The following is a 22,123-nucleotide window of genomic DNA, read 5'->3' as shown; positions in this document are numbered from 1 at the left end:
GCTTTCATTTAGCCAGTGTCCATGGCACCGCTAATTTCCACTCCTCTTTGTTTTATTATCTTCTTAGCAAATGGATACTATTAATTTTTTTTGTGGACCCTAACAGAAAATCACCTTAATGAGAGTGAGTGAGCAGCTTAACCAAGTTGTATTATTTCTTATTTCAATGGAAGCTGTTAGTAGAATTACATCCGTCTATTCTTATTTTAAAAACCCTCATTCTACTACTTCAAAGCCTCATTAAGTAGCATTATCAAATATCGATATTTGTGAGGACATTGAACATTGGCTAAAATAAAACTTCAAATGGCAATTTGAGTTGTTATTTGAACACTTTAAATGAATAAAAATTGATCTCATAAAAGAAATATATTCTCTGTTGTAGAAGATGTGAGATTTTATTTTAGTGTGAAGTAAAGCCCAATATAATTTACTCTAACTTAATTACTTCGAAGTTAAGCATGGATATATATTTTAGGAGATAGTTTATTTCTTAATGATTTGCTATCTGCACTGTCTGGTTTCCTGATCTTTGCATGGGTGAGTTATTTTTAGATGAGAGAATGTTTGATGGAAGCAGGTTTTAAATCTAGTTCATTGCTAACATGTTTGTAGTTCAACTCATTGGCAAACACAAGGATTTATAGTGTAGATATAAGTAGATTAGTTATGAATGTTGTTCCATCTCTATCATACGTTTTATCAAAATGTTTATAGTTTGAGAAGTCACCTATTTGCTGCAAAAAACAAAAAATATGATGCAACATACTCTAGTTATGCATTAAATATATGTATTTTGAAATGATGTCTTTTTCTTTATGGTATCAGAATGTTTAACATCGGGTCCCTAATGTTGGAGCTGCATTTTGAAAGCAGCCAGTTGCTTACTAGGAAAAAGGCATGTTTGCTTTGAGATTAGACATGCTAATATGGATGTCTGGGGACTGGATGCATTATCAAAAAATATGAAATAGTGACAGCCTTGGAGACAATTTAAATTCCTAATGGTCTTTTCTCCTTTATTTTATAACTGCAAATGTATCTAGCAGTATTCTCCAAGACCCATCAAGGACAATGTAGGAAAACACTCTAGTGTGTGTTGTGGAGTGCTGGGGCCAGTTAGTGGGGATTGCTTGCCCCATGCCTGTAGCCTGCTTGCTGCAAACAGTCCTGTGTGGAGTGTTTCTCTCAGGGTCAGCATGGCTCAGGAGCATAATCACAAACAGAACCGAAGAAGGATCTTAATCGAGTACTTCCCACCTGTCTCTTGACCCATAAAAACCATCTAGTGTGCTTGTGAAAAACTATAGATTTCCATATTGATTAGTTTTATTGGATCGGGCCCAATACTAATAGGAAAGATAACATGAACACTTTCATTCACAATTGAATGTAGAACAATACTGGATTTAGGGAGTGGATACCATTATTAATTTCAAGGCAACCACACCTATTGTTTTTCAGCACATTTTTTAAGTGAACTTACAGAACTCTTCCAAGAAGACTCTAACAACTGTTTGTCTACATATGATGTTCAATCAAACAGTGTACTTTTCATTGATTTTTCTCGTTGTAATGAGGTGTTTTCTATGGCTCACACTCTACACTGTGGGACATGGCTGGCTTGGGTAGGGGTAGAGTCTCCAAAAGGGAAATGAATGAAAATAACTGCCTCATGTGGGAATTAAATCCTCGGAATAAATCTCATTAAATCCAAGTCCTAACGGTTAAACTAATTGGATACAGGTGACTAAACATAATTCCTCTTAATTGTATTTTTAACAGAAGGGCTTCACAGTGAAAGGAAAAAATATGCAGATTTAAAAAGCCAACACATAGTTTGTGGACCACCCCTTGTATTCTCTTATGTGTTTATTATTTTAACATCCATATCTGCAATATAAAGTCCTGTAATTATGCAACAAAACATGCATTTTTAAAGAGTCATCTCCAATTGGAGACAAAATGAAACATTTATATATTTGGAGTGGAAGGAAGGAAGGAAGACTAACATAGGCCAGACAAGAAAAACAGGCTTACGTGGGGGTAGAGCTGACGGAAACAGCAATGGTAGGACCTTCTCCCCCTCCCTCAGGCCCAGGAGGGACAAGGCCTTTGACACCAGACCTCTTGTCACTTTGCTTCAGATGCCACTGGATATTCAGGGCTAGGTCTGGCCCTCAGAGGAGAGATAACATGGAGCACTTTCATTCACAGTGGAAAGTTAAACAGTGACAGATTCAGGGAATGAGTGCCATTATTTCTTCCCTTACCTTTTTTTTTTTTTTTTTTTTGCCCTGAGAGGGCCTGAACAGGATGTAGGCCCTCAGTGTTCTTAGCCTGGGAAGGTAAATTTTCTTCTTGGCATTACATGTCAGATGGGTTTTAGACTGCTACAGATATTATTCTGTCCAGTGTTGAGTTATCTTGCCCTTGGCTAATTGGAACTTCTTAAGTTAGTTCCTATGTCCCTTTTTTAAAGTATATAATAAAAATTATATATAGTGTATCATTATGATATATCATAAACAGTGTAATTTTGAGGTATGAGTATCATACAACAGATCTGTAGATCATGGGTGTTAAATTACGTGGGTCTTGTTTGAGACTTAGTTACAGCCTGTCATCATCCACCCTCTCAATATGTTGCCCTAGTCTGGAAGACCTAGGGGTCATTGCCTGACAGGTTCTTACCCCTAGGCAATAACTTCCTGGTTTGTATCACTATAAATTTATTTTCTCTGTTAGTGGATCTCATACAAAAGAAATCATATAGTATATACAACTTGTGTCTTGTTTTTTTCTTGAGCCCATTTTTGAGATTGGTTCATGCATTGGTAGTGTCTCTGTTGGTCAGTAGATTGACTATGTAAATGTACCGCAAAGTAGGTATGCACTGATGGGAATCAGCTGCCCTTTGGCTTGTCTCCAGTTTTTTGACTATTATAAACAACAGCATGTTAGCTATTCTGTGAACATGTTTTAATTTATCTTTGGCAGGTAGTGAGGCATGGAGTTTCTAGGTTGTAGGGTTCATATATGTTTTAACTTCCTAAAAATTGGCACATTGGTTTTTTAACGTGGTGGTACCATTTTTCATTCCTGTCAGCACTGTTGCGTTGCTCCATAGGCTCACCCATATTTATTCTTTTTCATCTTTTTGGTTTTAGCCATCTAGTGTTTGTGAATGGAATTCTGTGATTTTAATTTGCTTCTCTCTAATGATTAAAGACATTGAGCCTATTTTCATGTATTTATTGACCGTCTGAGTGGCTTCATTTGTCAAGTATTTTTTATTTATGATAATATAATGACTTTGTTAATTTTAATAATAAAAACTTAGGCCCAGCCTCAGGTCCTGTCCTGTACTGGATACATTAAACCCTCCATTGCATTTTATTGATTTTTTTTTTTATTGTGATAAGAGCACTTAACCTGAGATCCACCCTCTTAACATGTTGTTAGGTATATAGTGCAATACTCTTGACTTGGGTCCCTGGGGCTCATTCACCTCCTTTAACTGAAACTTCATCCCCTACTTCCTTCAGCTCCTAGCAACCACCATTCCCAGACTTACTCCATCAGTTTACCTCTTCTGGACACTCGGCATCAGTGGACTCATGCAGGGCATTTCTTTCTGTGTCTGGCTTATTCTACTCAGCATTTTTCTAGGCCACCCCATCTTTCATGTTTGTATTTCTTTCAGTTCTAAGAGCAACCTGCCTTCATCTGTCAGGGTTTGTTCTTTTTTTTTTTTTTTTTTTATTGGTTGTTCAAAACATTTGTTAGTTTCACAATAGGAAAAAAGTCCTAAGTACTTTTTTCCTATTGTGAAACTAACAAATGATAATTGAATATGTATGTGTGTAGGGGGAAACAAAGAGAAAAGATAATGATTATCTCTTATCTCTTATTTCTAAGTAGCCAAGAGCTGCTTTGAGTCTCCCTATTGATTCTGCCTTTAGAACAATAGAAAGTATGACTCACTTTTCTGTAGTTACTTGTTCAAGTGAATGTAAGCTTAATTGTATAAATTCCCCTTTTCTTAAAAAATCTTTGCTAATGAATGTTTGGTTTAGTTATTGGATTTGTTTTCCTTTAAAGTTTTGAGTGATCTTGATGGATGGGACATTTAACGGAGGCAGGTTGGAGACTCAGGAAAATATTGAATGGGCATTGCCAATGACAGTTTGATCCTAGCTTTCCACAGGGACTTTAGAATGGAGAACAAGAGATTTTAGGAGACTTGAGTCTTCACTTCCTGTACTCCTAATTTGTTGCTTTCCTAACAGTAAATGAGGAACCAGAACGGGGGGCACCAGGCGTGTGGGACAGTACTCCTGTTGTGTAGCTCCAACCTGATAATGACAGAAGTCTCCTGATTCTACTCTGCCATCCTGGGATGAAGGAGGCCTGGGTGTGCTCATAGCATCCTTCTCCTGCCTTCTCCCACATGCATAACCCATGTGTGCAGAGCTGAGATGGTGGAGCAGGCAGCAGGCCCCAGTGATCAGAAGGTAGCAAGCCACAGCGATGGAGCCCCACCACAAAGCCAGAGAGACAGGGTCAGCTTGTTTCTAGGATTTTTGTAGAGAACAGATTGTTTTCCATCAAGTGGTAGGAATCAGACATTTATTTTTCTAGTGACGATTTCATTGATATTGTATTCAGTTGGGGAAGTATAAGTTGTCCACTTTAGAAAGAATATGGAGAGACTGTTTTCTGTGTTTCAGATTAATATCAATTACGGAGAAGTGAAGTCCCTCTTCCCCCTGGGACACCATCACCTTTCTCCCATGCCAAAGTTATTCCTCCTCAGAAAACAGCTTCAGCTCTGGGGGGCTCCTGACCAGGGTCTGAAAAGCAGTCAGGTGTGTCAAGTGCCATGAGGGTGGTTACAGAACTAACATTCAGAAAAGTGCAGGAATCCTGATGTGTAGCTCGGTGACTCTTCACCACGGGGGGCACACCCATGAAAACTTGGCTGAAGCCTTCCTCCTGACCACTGCTGTCCCCATCCTCCCCAAAGGAACCCTCATCTGACTTCTACACCTCAGATATTTGCCTGTATTTTAACTCTATAAAAGGGAATGTTTCTACATTGAATTTTGAGTGTATTAACATGTTTCTGAGAGGTGAATTTATAGCTCTCTAAATCTGGAAAAAAAAATCAGGGAACATTGGTGTATGTTAATGTTGGATAATTATGATCACCATAATCCACAATTATGGTAAATGGTGAGGGAGATAGACTCAAGAAGAGGAGTGTAAGAATCACGTAGACAAACTGGAGTCATGAAATCAGTGGCTCAATAAAAGCAGTGTGACAATATGGGAGAGCGTGTTCATCTTCATCATTCTTTTTTAAAAATAAAGCTTTTCAATATAGTTAGAAATTTGCAATCTCCAGTCTCTTAGAAAGTTAATATAAACTGATAAAACAACAACAAAAACCCAAGCTTAGGAATGAGACAGAATCTCTGTTATAATCTATTAGCAGAAATAAGAATGCAGCAATTAGCTTGTGATTCCCATTCATGCATTTATTTCTATCTTCAGTAGTTAGACACTTTGATAATCACTATGAATACATGTTATATATCATGTATATCATGTACATATAGTTCATAAAACATGCAGTATAATAGAAATAAAGACAAAATATCCAATGTTCTGGGTTTATAAGACTGTGAAGAGAAAGTTCTAGTTCTGTGTGATGGGTTCTACGGCAAGGCAGACATGCAGGATGGACAATTTACCCAGATGGAGGTACGAGAGAATGTGCTGAAGATCCTAATGGTGTGTAAAGGGTTAGGGCCACTGAGGTGTGTGTGTGTGTGTGTGTGTGTGTGTGTGTGTGTGTGTATGTGATGTCGTGACTGGGGATTCTGGAGGGAGACTTTCCCTTGTCTCCTGAAGAAAATATCAACTCATTACCTTGAGATTCAAGGTCATCGTCCCAGGCATCTTGGTCAAATAGAACTGCTCAGGGTTCTACATATGCCATGCCCCTCTTCCTTCTACCTTGTTCAGGCCCTTCCTGGTGGCTGATCTGGTACACACTGCTGCTACCCAGGATCCTCCTGAGTGGCTGGCCATCCTGCCTCATCCGTGCAGGTAGATCCCGTGCTGCACCGATGCTCAGACGTTTGTAAGAGCACAGGCTAGCCCCTCTTCTAGCTCCGCCGTCCACCCCTCAGTGCTCAGCTCTCCTGGCACGGGCTCCAGGAGGACAGCCTTGCCTTCCAGCCCCGTATCACGTGACATCTCTTCACACACAAAAATACTTTTAAATCACAATGTTACTTCACATTTTACCTTGATTTAGAGCTGGGAAGACTTATGTGCTTTACTAGAGTATAAATTTCCAGTGATCTATTACTCTTTAACTTTGCATAATACTTTATAATTATTTACTTTCTCATTTCATCTTGTGACTTAGCTATGTGTAGACATATCTTACATCCTTCACTAGGTGGTGGATTTCTGGAAGGCAGCAATCATAATTAATCATCTTTTTATGCCTCCTAATATCTAGTACACTAATGAGCATCTGAGAATTTATTGAATTAATGATTTTCTTCATTGATATCTTAGCAAAGATGCCCTGAAGACTAAGGTTTATTCTGGCCAGGAATTTCTCAGATGTCGCATCAGTTATCAGAAGTATCTTGATGATAAAAAAGACTTTGGATAACTACATATTTCCTTATTATGTGTAAAGTAGAATATGTCAAAAAGATTACACATTTTTTTTTGCCTAAAATGACTCACGGTGTATGTTCTACTTTTTCCACAATTTCCTGCATTACATTGCTTTCTAATTCCTGTCTGCATAAGTCTTTTATCCTGAAACTAAGGTCCTTGCCTTTGAATTCATTGGTATTTTGAGAACAACATGAACTATGACCATGAATGTCCAAACCTAAGTTTCAGAGGTTCGTTTTAGTAATTGTGACTTTGTGGGACTAATGGGTTTTTAGACTCTTTAGCAGAACAGTCTAAGAATAATTATAAATTTTGGTGTTGTGTATGATATCTGAAGTTTAGACAGCATTGTATTTGGTTTGTTTTATCAGAGTTAACTGATGAATATAGAAATACAGAAGGAAAGTCTTCCAGAAGATTCTTGATGTAGAATCATTGTTTTACGCAAACTCAAGTTGATTTAAAAGATGAGCATGCCAAGCAGAAGTCTCTGCTGTGTAACATCGACTGCTCCAGTGAGCACTCTGGCACAGGGTGGGGTGGTGAGGAAGACCCAGTCAAACAGGGAAGCAAAGTGCAGGCCTGACCTCTTATTCCTCTCACACCACCAATTTTCTCCTGTAAGATTTCAGACTTTCAGCTTTATATTTCCTTGCGACTTTCTCATCAGTAGATCGATAACACTTTTCAGAGTGATCAAGTGGGAATAGAGGATGACTGTCGTAACTCTGCCTCTAAAACTAACTGTGCCCCAGCTTGCCCAGGTTCAAAATATAATTGAAATAACTGACTAATGTGGGAGGTCAGCTCTTAAGAATTAGCTTCTGCAGCCTGCATCAACATCATTAACCCAGGCACCTGCAAGCAAGTGTCTGGTACCCTGTTGAAGGAGTCGGTGCACGTCATAGGTCATTCAGAAACATTTGTTCTCTCAGTCAGTTCCATTGCAGGTGGCTGGGAGTGTGGTAATGGGGACATTAGATAAGGGTTCAAGGTCTAATTGTGCCACTGTTTTACTATGACACAGTAATTTCACTTCTTTGAACTATACTTTCTTGGTCTATGACCTTTCATAAAGAGATCACTGTCTTTGGAGTATTCAGAGAAAGTTCCATGAAGAACCTTATGGCTTTGACTAATTAGAAAAGATTTGGATAAGCCAAGAGTTACAGTGGCCCTTCAAAGCTGGGATTAGACCAACTATAAAATATCTGTGCAGTTTGGGGTCCAGAGCTGCAAGTCGTCTTGTTCACAGTTGCTATAGTTGCTATGAAGTATGCAATCATTGTGCTGTCTTTAGAAAGATTATAAGCATTTTATTTTCCTACTGTGGTTGGAATGAAGGAATGCAGTGTTTGGCTTCTGATTCCTTTTTATTTTCATTCAGTTTGTTCAGGTATAGTTTCACATAATAAAATTGAACCTTCACGCATAGAGTTCAGTTATTTTTGAAATGATATGTAGTTGGATACCCACCACCACTGTCAAGACCAAAACACGTGTCCCCAGAAGTCCCTTTCATCCTCCTCCTCGAAGCTCTCCTGCCTCAGTCTCCTGAGTTGCTGGGGTGACAGGCATGCACTACGTCACCCAGCCCACAATGTTTCTTTTTGTCTCTGCAATTGATCTCCTCTTTCAATACTCTCCCCCAGCCTTCTAAATGGAGTCATATGCTGTCTTTTATGTCTAATGTTTTTAAATTTATCGAATGCTTTTGAGATTCATGCACATGATTCTGTGTATCCATGGTTTCTCCTTTGTTAGTACTTAGTAGTATTCCAGTAGGTGGGTATCCCACAGTTTTGTTTACTCACTCAGCATAGTCTGTGGACCTAATTCCTAAAAAATGCTCTTTCATTGGGATGCGTTACCATTCTTTAAGTGATTCTTTGGGAAATATGTTAGTTTCTTTACTTAGAACTATAATTGAAAAATTCTTATAATTGGCAATTTAACCCTAGAAGCTCTAAAAACAATTAGAGACTATATATAAGGCTTAAATTTGCTGTGTCTTAGTGAAAATTATGGAAAATCTTACTCAATTCCCTTAGAGCTCCTATGAGATAAGGCAATAAATATAAATCCACTATAGAATAAGTTTGCATCAAGTATCCGAGCATAAAATGTGATCTCAATAGTGTCTAATATAATTGGCATTAATTTCAGTCTTCCAGTGACTGTTCTGACTAGTTTTTCCAGAAATTGGAATTTATTTAAGCTATTTTCAAGAATTTCCTAGTCAAAAAATGCAATGACATATACATATATATATGATATATATACATATATATCTAATGTATACATGATGAACTTGGTTTATAAAAAAACAAATGTCTTTGATTCCTCTTGATTCTTATAAGCCTTACCTTAGCAATGATTAGTTATTTGCTTTGGCAAATTTCTATTAAAAAGTATTTATGCAGTCAAATTACTAAGCTCTGTAAGCATGTCAACATTATTGGATCTTTGAATCAAAATGATGGAAGGTAAAAATGATTAGCACATTTAAAAGAAAATTTACAACAGAAGTCTTGGTATTAAAGAACCTTACACAACAAACTGTGAAGGCATATTTATCTCAAATTATTGATTAGATTAGTTTAGTAATATATTTTAGTCTGTTGGTTATCAAATGCTATAAATCAGAGATCTCAAAGCTATCCATGCATAGCCATGAATCATTTGGGGCCCTGGAGGAGGGAGGAATGTGTATGCAGAGGTGCCATGTTTGCCACATCATGCATGAACTGAAAATAAATTTCAGAGTGAGATCATTTTTAGCAGCTGCAGGAAGTCAGTTTACAACTAAATTTAATCAGAGGCATTGTTCTTTATGGCTATTCTATTTCATAAAGTATGTTCCTGACAGAACCCTTTTCCTTTTCTGCTCTGTGGACGGAGTCTTCAGAAATAAATTACCTCCTGGAGATTTTTTTTCAAAGAAACTCAAATCATTTGTCAAAAGTTTTGAGTAACATGTGGCTCTTTTAATTTTACTTTTTTAAAAAACAAAAATTTGAATTGTTTTAACGTTACATTGTCTGAACAATGTAAGGGCTAATTTCTTTGTCACTTTTTTTGCTTATTTTCAATAGATTTTTAATTACTGAGCTAAGAAGTAATGGTTGAGATAATCCTATTGTACCAACATGTGCAAAATTGTTGTTTTCTTTTTTAACTTTCAGAATGGTCGCGGTCTGGGTTTTCATATACATGTAGGGGAGTGCACATGCATGCCTGTTGCTGGCACACACTGGAGACTTCTGCATTGTTTCCTTATTATTAAATTTTGGGATTTGTGTTATGACCACGAGTGAGCAGAGTAACTCCAACACTACTCTGGACAGCATGCATAATTTGGTGACACATCATTATAGGACCTGAAACTTGAGTTGATGATGGGATTGCTACTGAGCCAGCCTAGGCCTTCCAGTTGTCAGGAGACAGAAAAGTGGCAGCTGGAATTCAATTTAAGCAAGGACTAGTTAGTAAACGTTAACGGGAAAATGTCCAAATGTCAATTACACCAAGAGGAGCCTTGGACTATCACTTACAATCCAGAGATGTAGCTCTGAGAGTTTTTTGACTTGTATTCCTTAAAGACTGCAGTTTTGCCTCTGTAGCCTGAAAGTTCAAGAATATGCTGAATGATCTCGAAAAAGGTATCTAAACTACAATGGAAAATATTTTACAACCCTAAGAAAAAAATTTTTGTGTGTGCATGTGCTTGTGTAAAAGAGGTATTAAAACAGCTAGATAAGAGGAGTAAGTTCAGTAGGGCAGTTACAGATTTTGACAATTTATTACCTATTTCAGAATAACTAGAAGATTGTCAAAGGTTCCCATCACAGGGCTAGGGTTGTGGCTCAATGGTAGAGCACTTGCCCAGCATGTGTGAGACACTGGGTTCAATTCTCAGCACCACATACAGGTAAATTAATAAATGAAATAAAGGTTCATTAATAATTAAAAAATATATATATTAAAAAGGTCTCTAGCACAAATAAATGCTTAATTGCCCTGATTTGATCAGTATGCATTGTACACATTTATGGAATTATTACACTCTTCCCATGAATATGTGGTTATTCTGAGTGTCATTTAAAAAATTTAAAAACGCTGAATCATTGGGATTGCAGTTGTGGCTCAGTGGTAAAGCACTTGCCTAGCATGGGTGATGCACTGGGTTCCTTCCTCAGCACTACATAAAAATAAATAAATAAAATAAAGGTATTGTGTCCATGTACAATTAAAAAAAAAAAAGAAAGCAAGAAAGGAAAAGCTGAATCATTATCCAAACCCCACAATCCCGAATTGCAGTTGGCCCTTTTGTTGATGAGATCTGCAGTTCTCCACTTGGGCCACAGGGAAGGTGATGTTGTCTGCACCACAGGGCTTCTGCCAGAAACACTTGGCTTTGCCTTGGAGGTCAGGTTCCCTCCAGATGTGCAGAGTATCGCACAAGGGCCCTGGACACCTGGGGCATGTGATTAGGGCTAGAGGTTCCATGAAGGGAGAGGTGTTAAACATTAACACCTCTTAGAAAGGATTGCTTAAAATCTTCCTGCCATCTGAATACCGATTGCCTACTTGGCTTATTATCTTCTAACCATTACAGTGCCCCTTGAAATACCAGGATTGTGTTTTAGCTTCTGATGGAGAGACCTCTATACAGAATACTGTCTGCTCCATTTCTGAGCCATCTCTGCTTTTTTTTTCCAAACTCTGCTCATGTGTCCTGTCTCCCCAGAAGTCTTTCCTGATAAACCCCAATTTACACAGACCCAGGTTAGGAAAAAAAATAAGCAACCCTTCATGTAGTGCCACATTTTGTTTTAATTATGCATGAATTCTGTACCTGCTTCTACCTTACTGCACAGAACTCCTTGTATTTATTTTGTTCATCTTTAGAAATATTCCCAGCAGTCAGGACCAGGTTGGGTGACTGGCAGATGATAAATAAGTAATTTAAGCAGTGTCTAATTAAGCAGTGTCCTTTCTTTTAGGTGGCTCTTCCTGATAGTGACAATTTCTCCACGGCTCTCATCAAGCCAGTAGATGGCAAATGCTATGTGATCTAAGGGTGTTGGGGGCTGGATGTCTCACCCACTTGTGTTCCATTATTACCAGCCCCTTTTACTGCACTTGTCCATGAGGTGCTTTCCGAGTGCGTTCTCCTGCCCAGCACTTCCATCATCCCAGTATTTATCTTATCACCTGGGAATCATCCCGCTACAGATTTCCACCAGATTGCTTGCTCATCTATGGCATTTGCACTATTTCAACCTCAGCAATTAGATCACGATGTGCTAAATATCTGATTAAATAATGATTAGAAATGGTCGATAGCCAAATACAAGTAGAAACAGACTGCAAATTCCCCACCAATATCCATCCACAGCATCTTCTGTCTGCAACGCTACCTTCATGCTCTGGAACAATCTGAAGATCTCTATGAATCTTCTCCTTAGTTCCCCCACTGTACTCATTTCTCTAACCTAATACCATGCTGGTTGTGATGTAAAATGCCCTAGTTAGAAAATGTTTAGTAATTCCTCAATGACAGTGAAAGGGAATCAAATGGTCACCTGTTGTGCATATAAGTGGTAAAACAGCTCTCTGGCAGTCTGACAAATTTAATAATATTCCTCCCAGGTTTTTTAAAAGGATATTAAAGTATTATGGTATAATTGTTCCCTGGTTTTATAAAAGTGTATTGTCAATCAGAAGATTCTGTGTGTTTTCTCGGGCTTCAATATTTTTTTTCTAAGTAAATTCTTAAATTCTGCTCTCATCACTCATAATTTTCCTGGGGTGGTTTGTAAATTTGTTATTTTAGATATCCTTTGCTTTTTCAAAATTTTTTTCTTACTTAGACAAGCTCATGTTGTACAACATAAAGCTTTTGTAGTCTGAATCATTGTAGCAGTTAAGAGGATTAAAATATATATTTCCAATATGTAATATGTAAAAAGGTTTCAGGACTTTAAGGTAGAGCTTTGCTTTAAAAATAAGATAATAAATATTTATAAAATGTCTTTGATATGTCTTTTTAAGGAAATTTTCTCAGAAAAGTACTTTAATAAAAGTATTTCTTTTATTAAAAATAATTAAGGAAAGTTTATAAACGGAAGAAAATGTTTCCTGACTTCCAGCTTAATAGTTACAAAGGCCACTTTTGCCTGTAAGCTTAGAATGCAGTTTTCTTTGTAGAACTATTATGATTTTTTTTTCCTTCATGCAAAATTCACTTATTTATCATGAGCGGCCTCTAGTGTGTATTCAGTTTGCTCCTGCTTGGCTGTACATTAGTTTGTTATTAGTGACTGGAGAGCAGTTCCATGTGTTAGGAACAAGAAAAACAACTGCAGTTTCTGTCATCTTAGCATTTTATCAGTCGGTGAGAAGAACATTTTCGCATAATAGTGTGGTCTTATGATTCCTATTAGCAGTAATAGGGCTTTCACAGTGAATTTCCTCCAAGTGGCAGTGGCTCTCCAAAGCTTTGTTTCTGATGTGGGAGGAAGAGTGAGTGGTCCCTATCATGCTAATGTCCTCCCTGGTTTTAGCAGACTGCTTTCAGACAAGGGTGCAAGTTGCCATGATTTAGCAAAACAAGAGACTTGAGGCAAATCATAGGGCCAAAGTCTGAACTGAACTCTTCTTGTCTTATTTCACATGAAGTGTATTCAGGCAATTTTTAATGCAGTCAAAATTACAAATATAAATCATACAAAGGCAAGATAGTTGAAGTTAGCCAAATTGATATTATTTAATATTCATCTTTTTTACCTTTATATATTTCTTGTTTTGAAAAAAAGACCTGTCTTCCACTATTACCTCTGCTCCCTCTCCTTATAGAAGTAATATAAGTTCATTGTAATGAATTTGGAAAATACAGGAAAACACAAACAAGAAGATAACCTGAAATCCTGGTTTTATGAATAACTCTGTTAATATTTTTACAAAGAAATTTTTTTTTCAATTTTTAACTTTTTGTACGTTTCTGAGTGTATGTATTTACATGTAATAAAATAGAGGTTTTTATTGTATATATCGTTTTGCATCATGCCCATTTTCATTATAATATATTAAGAACATATTACTATGTCACTATAGTTACATTTTTATCGCTATTCTATATATATCAGAAATGTACACAGTTTATAATTTTTTCTAAGTAAAGTTTTGATGAACAATATAAATAAAACTGAGTTTCTGACACTTAGGGTAATTTCTTAGGAATAAAAGACCTGGATCAAAGTAATGTTTAAAAAACAAACTTGAATTCACTTTGATAGCTTCATTTCCAGAGTGTTTGTTCTTCTCTGCTATTTCATAAACAAAGTGAAAAAACTTATATTTCTCTGTATTCTTGCCAGCGTTATTAACCTGGTGTGTGTTTTTGTTTTGTTTTGTTTTTTTGTGTTGCAGGGCCTCCAACCCAGGCCTCCCTGATGCTCAGCATGTGCTCTACCACTGAGCTACATCCCCAGCCCAAACCTGGTTTTTACTGATTTATCACATGAGAAATTATGTTGTTTTATTGTATATCATATGAGAAATTATGTTCTTTTAGATTATGCAGCCAAGCTGTGTGACAGACCTTATTGTAGACATTTGAGATACCGTAGGGAACATAACGCCTGACTTCATAGAGATAAGTAAATTAAAATGCGATGTGTGTTGCTAGTGAACAGGAAGAAACTGAGACTGGAGAAGGGGTGACATGTTTGTGGTAGGTCAGCAGCAATTGAAGGGAGGGGCCCTTACTGAGGAAGTGACCTGAGTTAAGACCACAGAGAGTGAGCCACCTGAGAGCCAGTGATGGGCAAGGTGGTATCAGCCTTGGCCACATAGCAGACCACCCCAAAGCATCGTGGCTTTAAACGATGACATCTATTTTCTCACAAGTCCAAGGGTCAGCAAGGCAGATCTTCTGGGCTCACTCATCTGTCAGTCAAGTAATTGATAAAGGAAAACTGTACCAATCCCAGAGTTTCCCAGAACCTCTTCCTCAATCCTGTGCTTTATCAGTTCCTGTGGACACGACCCTTCTGAGAAAAACGTGTGGATTCTACACCAAATAATTCTGCGTGTCACTTCAAACCCCCAGCTAGGTGTCCTACAACTAATTCAAATTAATATTCAGTGTCTGGAATGAGCATTGACCCCACAGGTTAAGGGGTTGGCCCCCCAAAACTGTCCCTTTCCTTAGAAAATCAGAATTAATGGGTTCCCAGGTAACTCACCATTCTGTCTGTTATGGTTTGTATGAGGTGTCCCCTAAAAGCTCATGTCTGAAAAAAAAAAAAGCTCATGTAATGCAGGAAAGTTCAGAGGTGACATGATTGGGTTATGGGGTAACATATGGCTAGAGGAGGTGGGTCATTGGGGGTGTGCCTTTGGGATATATCTTTTGTCTCTGGTGAGGGGGTCTGCTTCCTGGTGCCATGTCCCCAGCCACTTTCATCTACCACACTTTTCCATCATGATGTTCTGCCTTATCTCAGGCCCTGAGGAATGCAGCTGGCTGCCTGTGGACTGAGACCACTGAAACTGTGAGCCCCCCACAAACATTTTCTCCTCTCAAATTGTTTTTATCAGGTCTTTTTGTTATTTATCCAACAACAACAACAACAACAACAACAACAACAAAATGCTGACTAAATCATGTCTGACTCAGCTCCAAATTGGGGATTCACAGAACCTCTTTCTCACATTTCACAACTTGTTTTAACAGCTCACAGAATTGGGGACAGGAAGGTTGCTAGGGCAGGAGCTTCTGTCCCCCATGGATTGGGGATATATCGCCTTTCTGTGAATGTGTGCACCAACCTGGAAGCTCTTTGAACTCCATCATTTAGGAATCTTTATGGAAGTTCTATTACGTAGAAATGACTGATCAAGTCACTGTCCACTGTCGATTAACTCAGTCCCCAGCCCTACTCCCTTCCTTTGGGCAAGGGACTGGGGCTGAAAGTCCGAATCCTCTAATCATGCTTTGGAGCTATTCTAGGAACCCTGAGCTACTAGTCATCGCATCAGCAAAAGGACACTTATCAGTGAAGACTCCAATGATCTTAGAAGTTCTTATGTCAGAAGCCAAGGGATAAAGACATATATTCCTTATAGTATCACGGTATCACAGTTGGGTGGATGGGCTGATGTAATTAGCACATAGATGGGACTTTCTTACAAGTTTGGAGGTTAGCCAATAATAAGGTGAGCAGCTGACTCTTCTCTTTCATTTTCTGTCCTTTAGGCTTGCCCAGTACTGCTCTCAGGGCAACAGTGAGAGTTCTCAGAGACCAAAGGGAAGGCTACAGCTTCTTTAAGGTTCATAACTGACACACTGTCATTTCATTTGCATTTTGTTGGTCAAAGCAAATGACCAGGTTGATCCAAATTGCATCATGGGGAAACAGACTCTTATCAGCACCTTCTGATAGACGAATCTGTGAAGTTATATCATAAAGGGGTTTATTGGAGAAGGAGAAAAAATTACAGTTAATTTTCCAAATTATCATGAAGAGAATAAGGGGAAGATTTCAGGAGGGAGAGTGGTTTAGAAGAGTATGTGATGGTGAAGGGCTTCATTGTTAATGGTAATGATTTACTGTTAAACGGGAAGCCACTGTGGGGTTTTGAGCAGTGGAGTGACAGTAGCTATCTTCTTAGGGTTGTGACATGGCGGATGGTAAGAAAGAGCCAAATGGGGAATATACTTTGAAAGAAGAACCTGTGGAATGTGCAGACAAATCAATTGTGGTGCCAAAAGAAAGAGTCAAGGATGATTCCAAGGATTTTGGACTAAGCAACTGGAAAAAAAATTGTTTTAGGTAAGATTGATAAGACTGTAAAATGAGCAATTTCTTTGGGGAAAAGAGCAGAGATTCAGTAAAGTATGCATAGAGTTTGAGTTATTTACCCACAAAACTTTGAATGGGCCACTTGAGTTGGATACTTGAGTCTGAGCAGAGAGAAGCTGCAGGATTCGTAGTCATTAGCATGTAAAGGCCTTTTAAGTCCGCAAGAGTTGGTAAGATAACCTAGAAACTGCAGAAATCAGAGCAGCAAAGTCCAGGGATTGAGCTGTGGGAATTCAAGTGTTAAAAAGTCTGAGATCATTGAAGACTAACAAGGAGACAACAGGAATAACCACTGAACTAGAGGAAACCAAGAAACTGTGGTCCTCATCCTTAAGTCACATGAAAAATGAGAAGGAATAGAAAGTGTCCAATGGTGTCCAGTGGTGCTTCTGTTGAACAAAGTAGCATGGGAAAATTGAACATCAGATTAGTAACCTGGAAGTCTTTGGAGGTTGGAAATACTTAAGTGTGTGTGTGTGTGTGTGTGTGTGTGTGTGTGTGTGTGTTTATAATGATTTTAGATTATTTATATACTGAGATATTTAGATTTGGGTGTCTTTGGTGTCATGTCTATTGTCTACATTATATTTTCTATTTGATTTTATTTCCATTTGAAGCATCAACTCTATTTGAATGAGTACCCTCACACTTTGTATTTTGGATTTCTTTTATTTCCCAAGTAGTCCTTTTATTTTTGTTAGTGATATTGATCATCTAATGATTCTATGGTTTTGAGCAAGGCACACATAAGCCTTTGTCATCTGAATGCATTCTTTGGGATTCCTGTAATAGAGAGATCTTCATGGGGAGAACTGGGAGGCTTTAGTCTCTGTCTTTTAGGACTGTAGTTTACACGTCCATGTGTAATGGTTGGAAGCATAATTTTCAATCCTTGCCAGTTTCTGTTTTTAAGTATTTACTATATATTTAGCATATTACTTAAGAAATATTTTCCTCAACATTTTCTTAAGTAAAACTTTAGCTCTTGCCATGGGGGAAACTGTGGAAGTAAAAGCAGGATTGAGATTAAAAACACCATATGCCAGCAGAAGCTGTAGCCAGACAGCTTATTGCACTTGGCAATAGGAAGCTCAGGAGGAGCAGACAGCCTATTAGTGACCCTAATGGTGTTTATCACTGGCTGTATTTATTGAATTCTGTATATTACGTCTCAGCTGAATCACAGAGAGAAGCACAAAGCAAATAAATTACACAAAGTGATTCACTATCAGTGAGCTCTCTTTTTATATTTGTTAAGGTGAAGAATAAGCATTAACCTCTGTATGTTCTTTTGGGTTCTTTCTTGTTGTAAATAAGAGGAGACCTTCCACTCTGCAGTGCATTGGGCTGCTCAGCTACTCATGGCACTTCCTGGCACTTCCTGCCTGCTGACCACCGCCACTTCCCTCAAGGAAATAAGCCCATGCTTTGCTTTCCATTCCTATAGCCACTCTCATTGCCCTCCCCACCCCTTCTGCTTCTTTTAGAAAACAAATAATTTCTGCAAAGAGCAGAAGGGAAAGTTGACCTAATACAACTTTGACTGAATATAGTTTACAAAGGCCTGCTCTGAAGGGCGCCCGAGACGTCATTCTCTCATCCTTTAAAGAGGGTACAAGTGACTGGATGATGAATCTTAGTCTGTTTGGGCTGCTGTATCAAAATAATGTAAACGAAACTGCAGACAAACAGCATTATTTTTTCTCTTAGTTCTGGATGCCCAGAAGGACAAGAACAACATCCCAGCAGATTCTGTATCTGGAGAGGGAAGTTTTCCTGGAGCACACATGGTGCCTCCTGTGTGCTCATGTTGTAGAAGCACCAAGCAAGCTTTGGGCCTCCCCCCAAACCCCTACCTCTGTTTCTAGGGGAGAACTGGGAGTTGCCCTTATGGCCTAATCACTTCTTAAATACCCTACCTCTGAGTGCCATCCTGTTGAGGATTGATTTCTACCATATGCAATCTGGAAGGACACAATCAGATGGCTGGTCTTAAGAGACTGCCTTCCTGCCATCCCGTGACACTCCATGCATGGGATTTCCTGGACCGCCTTTGTTTTCTTTCTGTTCTTCCCATTGTTGTTTTAAGCTCTGACCTTCTTCCCATGACTTCATGTATTGATTTTACCTTTCCCTGCAGTACCAATTTAGGACACATCTTTCCTTTATTCTTCCTGTACTTGTTCCCCAATCCTGGCTCTTGGCTCTTGTGCCTCTACAGCTTTCTGTAGAATGTTGTGTTTGTAATGCTCACCTGTGTTCACTCTTAGACTTCACACCTTTAAGGAGTGTGATAAGTCATTATATAACATGTTAAATGAATATAAGTTGAACTGAGTATTCTGTATATGGAGGATTCACCAGTTTTTGAGCAAGGCACACTTAAGTCTTTGTCATCTGAATGCATTCTTTGGGATTCCTAAAATGTGTGGTCTTAGCTCTGACTTTCTAGCTCTCTTTCTGCATTTACAACTTTTGCTATTCCTGGGCACCCCAACAGTAATCACCTCCAATTCCAACTGTCTAAAATCTAGTTCTTCTAACTTTGTTTTAACTAGGATTAAATCAGATTTATATAAGACATAAGAATTGAGGTGTGGCTTGGTGGTAGAACACTTGTCTAGCATGCCTGATGCCCTGAGTTTAGTCCCTAACACTGAAAAAAAAAATACTTAAGTATTGGCTTCAGTCTTTTAAAATTAAGATTGTGTAATGATTCTAGAGAATTTTGAAAAGATAATTAGAAAGGTTGACTGAACCAGCTTATAGATGACTCTTAGAGCAGTAGATGGTGATGATTTGTTATTAAACGTTTTTCCTTGTCACGTGTTTACAGGGACAGCTTTTTGAACAAAGTTCATTCCCATTCAAAAATCTGGTAGTAGGTCTTTTAAGAATATCATCTTGAAGGAATATTGATAGAGAATAAAATCACTTCAGTCTATATGCTTAAGTGTAATTTATATTATAAATTTTGTTTTCTAGAAACATTTTGTATGATTTATGTGATTTAGTAGAAAAACTTTTTCTTTTCACACAAACTTATTTTAGGTCATAACACATTTTCAACTCAGAGAATACTTGTGAGGTCGCATGCAAAATGTAAGAATTTATTTTAATAGATTGCCTTTTTATACCTGTATATTATATAATTTAATATGCATACCATCTTTATACCATCCATGTTTATAATGAAAATATTTGTGAAGTTTTCCTGACTTATTTATTTTACTCTTTTAAAATGTTTTATTGGTGCATATTAATTATACAGAATAGTGGGTTTTATTGTGGCATATTAATATGTGCCTATTACAGCTTCATTCCCAGTACCTACCTCCTCTCTCTTTCGCTCATCCCTGCCGGTCTACTACTTCTTCTATCTTACTTGTGACTCTTATAAAGTCCCTTTTGTTACTATTTCATGTCTACCTTCCACATATGAAAGAAAACATATGACCATTGTCTTTCTGAGTCTGGCTTATTTTATATAACATGATTATTTCCAGTTCTATCCATTTTCCTACAAATGATATGATGATTCATTATGGCTGAACAAAAGTTGATTGGGTATATATACCACATTTTCTTTATCTATTCGACCTGTGATAAACACTAAGCTGGTTCCACAGTTTGGCTCTTAGGACTCGCCTTGTTGTAAACATGGGTATGTATGTATTGCTATAGTATGCTGACTTTAATTCGTTTGGACCAATGCTGAGGAGTGGATATAGCTGGGTCATATGTGGTTTCTGTCTTTTGAGGAACCTCTGTACTGATCTCCATAGTGGTTTTACTAATTTACAGTTCCACCAAAAGTGTATAAATGTTTCTTTTTTCCCCCACATCCTCTCCAGCATTTATTCTTATTTGTAGTCTTGATTTATTTTTCTGTTTCTAGAGCAAAGAAGATATTACAGTTTGAGCAAAGAGTTGATGATATATTTATAAAATTGCTTTTCTTTCACAACTGTTTTTCCTTCAGTTTTGCTGTCAAATTATTTTTTTTCTTCTTTGTATCTCATACATCTTTGGTTCTACCTACATAAGTCATTCATTAAACATGTAAACTGATTTTCTAGAATGGGAATAATCTCATTCCCAGAAAATGCAGGTCATTTAGGTAGAATTGTCTGAAAATTGACATCCTGAGCTTTGAAAGTCATGGGCACATGCAGAATTTCTTTTCATGTAGAAAATCCATTCTCGTGTGCAATGGAAGCCACTGACAGCATATCCCCCACCCTCGGGTATAGTATTCAGCAAAGGAGAGGCAATGGAGTAATTTCTGACGGAGCGTACTAGGCTTGGAATGGATTAGTGTTTCTCAGATGTTACACTGAAAATTAAAATTCTTTGATTAAAATGTGATCATTAAATTGGCATTAAATATTATTTTCAAAGACTAATAACTTTGTAACATTTTGGAATCAACATGTCAGTCATCATGAGAGTGACTTTCTACAATGCATCTTTTTCAAAGTTTGTGGTGTGTTTAAATTAAATTATCTATATATGCACTGCATTTGTACAAATAAATATTGATATGTAATTAATATATAACCCATTGAGGCAATAGGTTAAGCTGGTGTAAATAATAAGTAGAATAAAATGTATGTAGGAAAATTGAAAAATTTAACCTACCTTAAGAATATATCTAATTGACTTTAATTAAATCAGTTTTATTAAGTATATAAATATGTTTAAAGTTGCAACTAATTTGTCCTCTTAGTCATGCAGTAAGTACTGATTACCGTTCATTATTTTACAAAAGGGAGAAAAGGAAGAAAATTCTGTGTAGAGCATACTTTGAATGATTTTGTTCCTATCGAGTCTATGGGGTCTTGTTTTATGGTCTAGAACAGGTGTTGGCAGATGGTGGTGTGCAGCCTGCCTCTGAGTGGCCATGTGGGAACTCGGCCATGTGGTGATTTCCTGTTCCTCCAGCTGCTTCCCTGCTACCATGGCAGAGTTAAGCAGTTGTGACAGAGACCCTGTGCCCACAAAGCCTGAAGAATTGATTCTCACTCCTCAAGGAAAAAATTGCTGATCCTAGCCTGGAATAGAGTCTCTCCGAGGAATTTCTGGTGGTGGCTGGTGTGGTGGTATATAAAGACCTTGTCTAGGGAAGATCTTGTCCTGATGGTGGGTGTTTCCTGTCCTCAGAGCAGAGCGATGATGCAGGGTTCACCTTCCAAAGTCGGTCTGGTTAGAGTGCACAGTCTTTGTGCAACCACCAGCATGTCTCAGTGTCGGCAAGGATGTGGAGCAATGGACTCATTGCTGCCAGTCTTACAGCAGTTTACCCCTCCAAAAGGAACTCCCCTCCAGCTCTCACCCCACTGCCTTCCCCTTGCCTCAACCACTCTTGACTTGTGTCTCTGTCAATTTCTCTACTGTGGACCTTCTAATAACTGGAATCATATTATATATGAACTTTTTTTGGATATATTTCACTTAATATCTTTTTATTTATGCAATACAGTTATACATAATATTGGGGTTCATTTGGACATAATCATACAATAGTTTTTTAATACTGCATC

General features: G+C 37.9%; 1 protein-coding gene across 28 annotated transcripts in view; it reads left to right on the top strand.

Annotated features, from left to right (window-relative positions):
- LOC101967955 (thiamine pyrophosphokinase 1) overlaps positions 1-22,123 on the top strand; it is a 372,786-nt gene that overhangs the window by 118,024 nt on the left and 232,639 nt on the right. For 10 of the 28 annotated variants that reach the window (XM_078040695.1, XM_078040698.1, XM_078040696.1 and 7 more), the window contains one exon: positions 16,390-16,550. The exons of 16 other annotated variants lie outside the window; for them this stretch is intronic. In XM_078040695.1, coding sequence (XP_077896821.1) covers positions 16,390-16,550 — 161 coding nt within the window. Of the gene's footprint in view, positions 1-14,098; positions 16,048-16,389; positions 16,551-22,123 lie in introns of those variants that run through there. 2 more of the 28 variants (XM_078040712.1, XM_078040710.1) reach the window with 2 other exon arrangements.

The sequence above is a fragment of the Ictidomys tridecemlineatus genome, chromosome 2 (assembly GCF_052094955.1).
Source record: "Ictidomys tridecemlineatus isolate mIctTri1 chromosome 2, mIctTri1.hap1, whole genome shotgun sequence".
NCBI lineage: Eukaryota > Metazoa > Chordata > Mammalia > Rodentia > Sciuridae > Ictidomys > Ictidomys tridecemlineatus.
The sequence above is the reverse complement of the archived record's forward strand: the minus strand, read 5'-3'. Positions and strand labels throughout refer to the sequence as shown.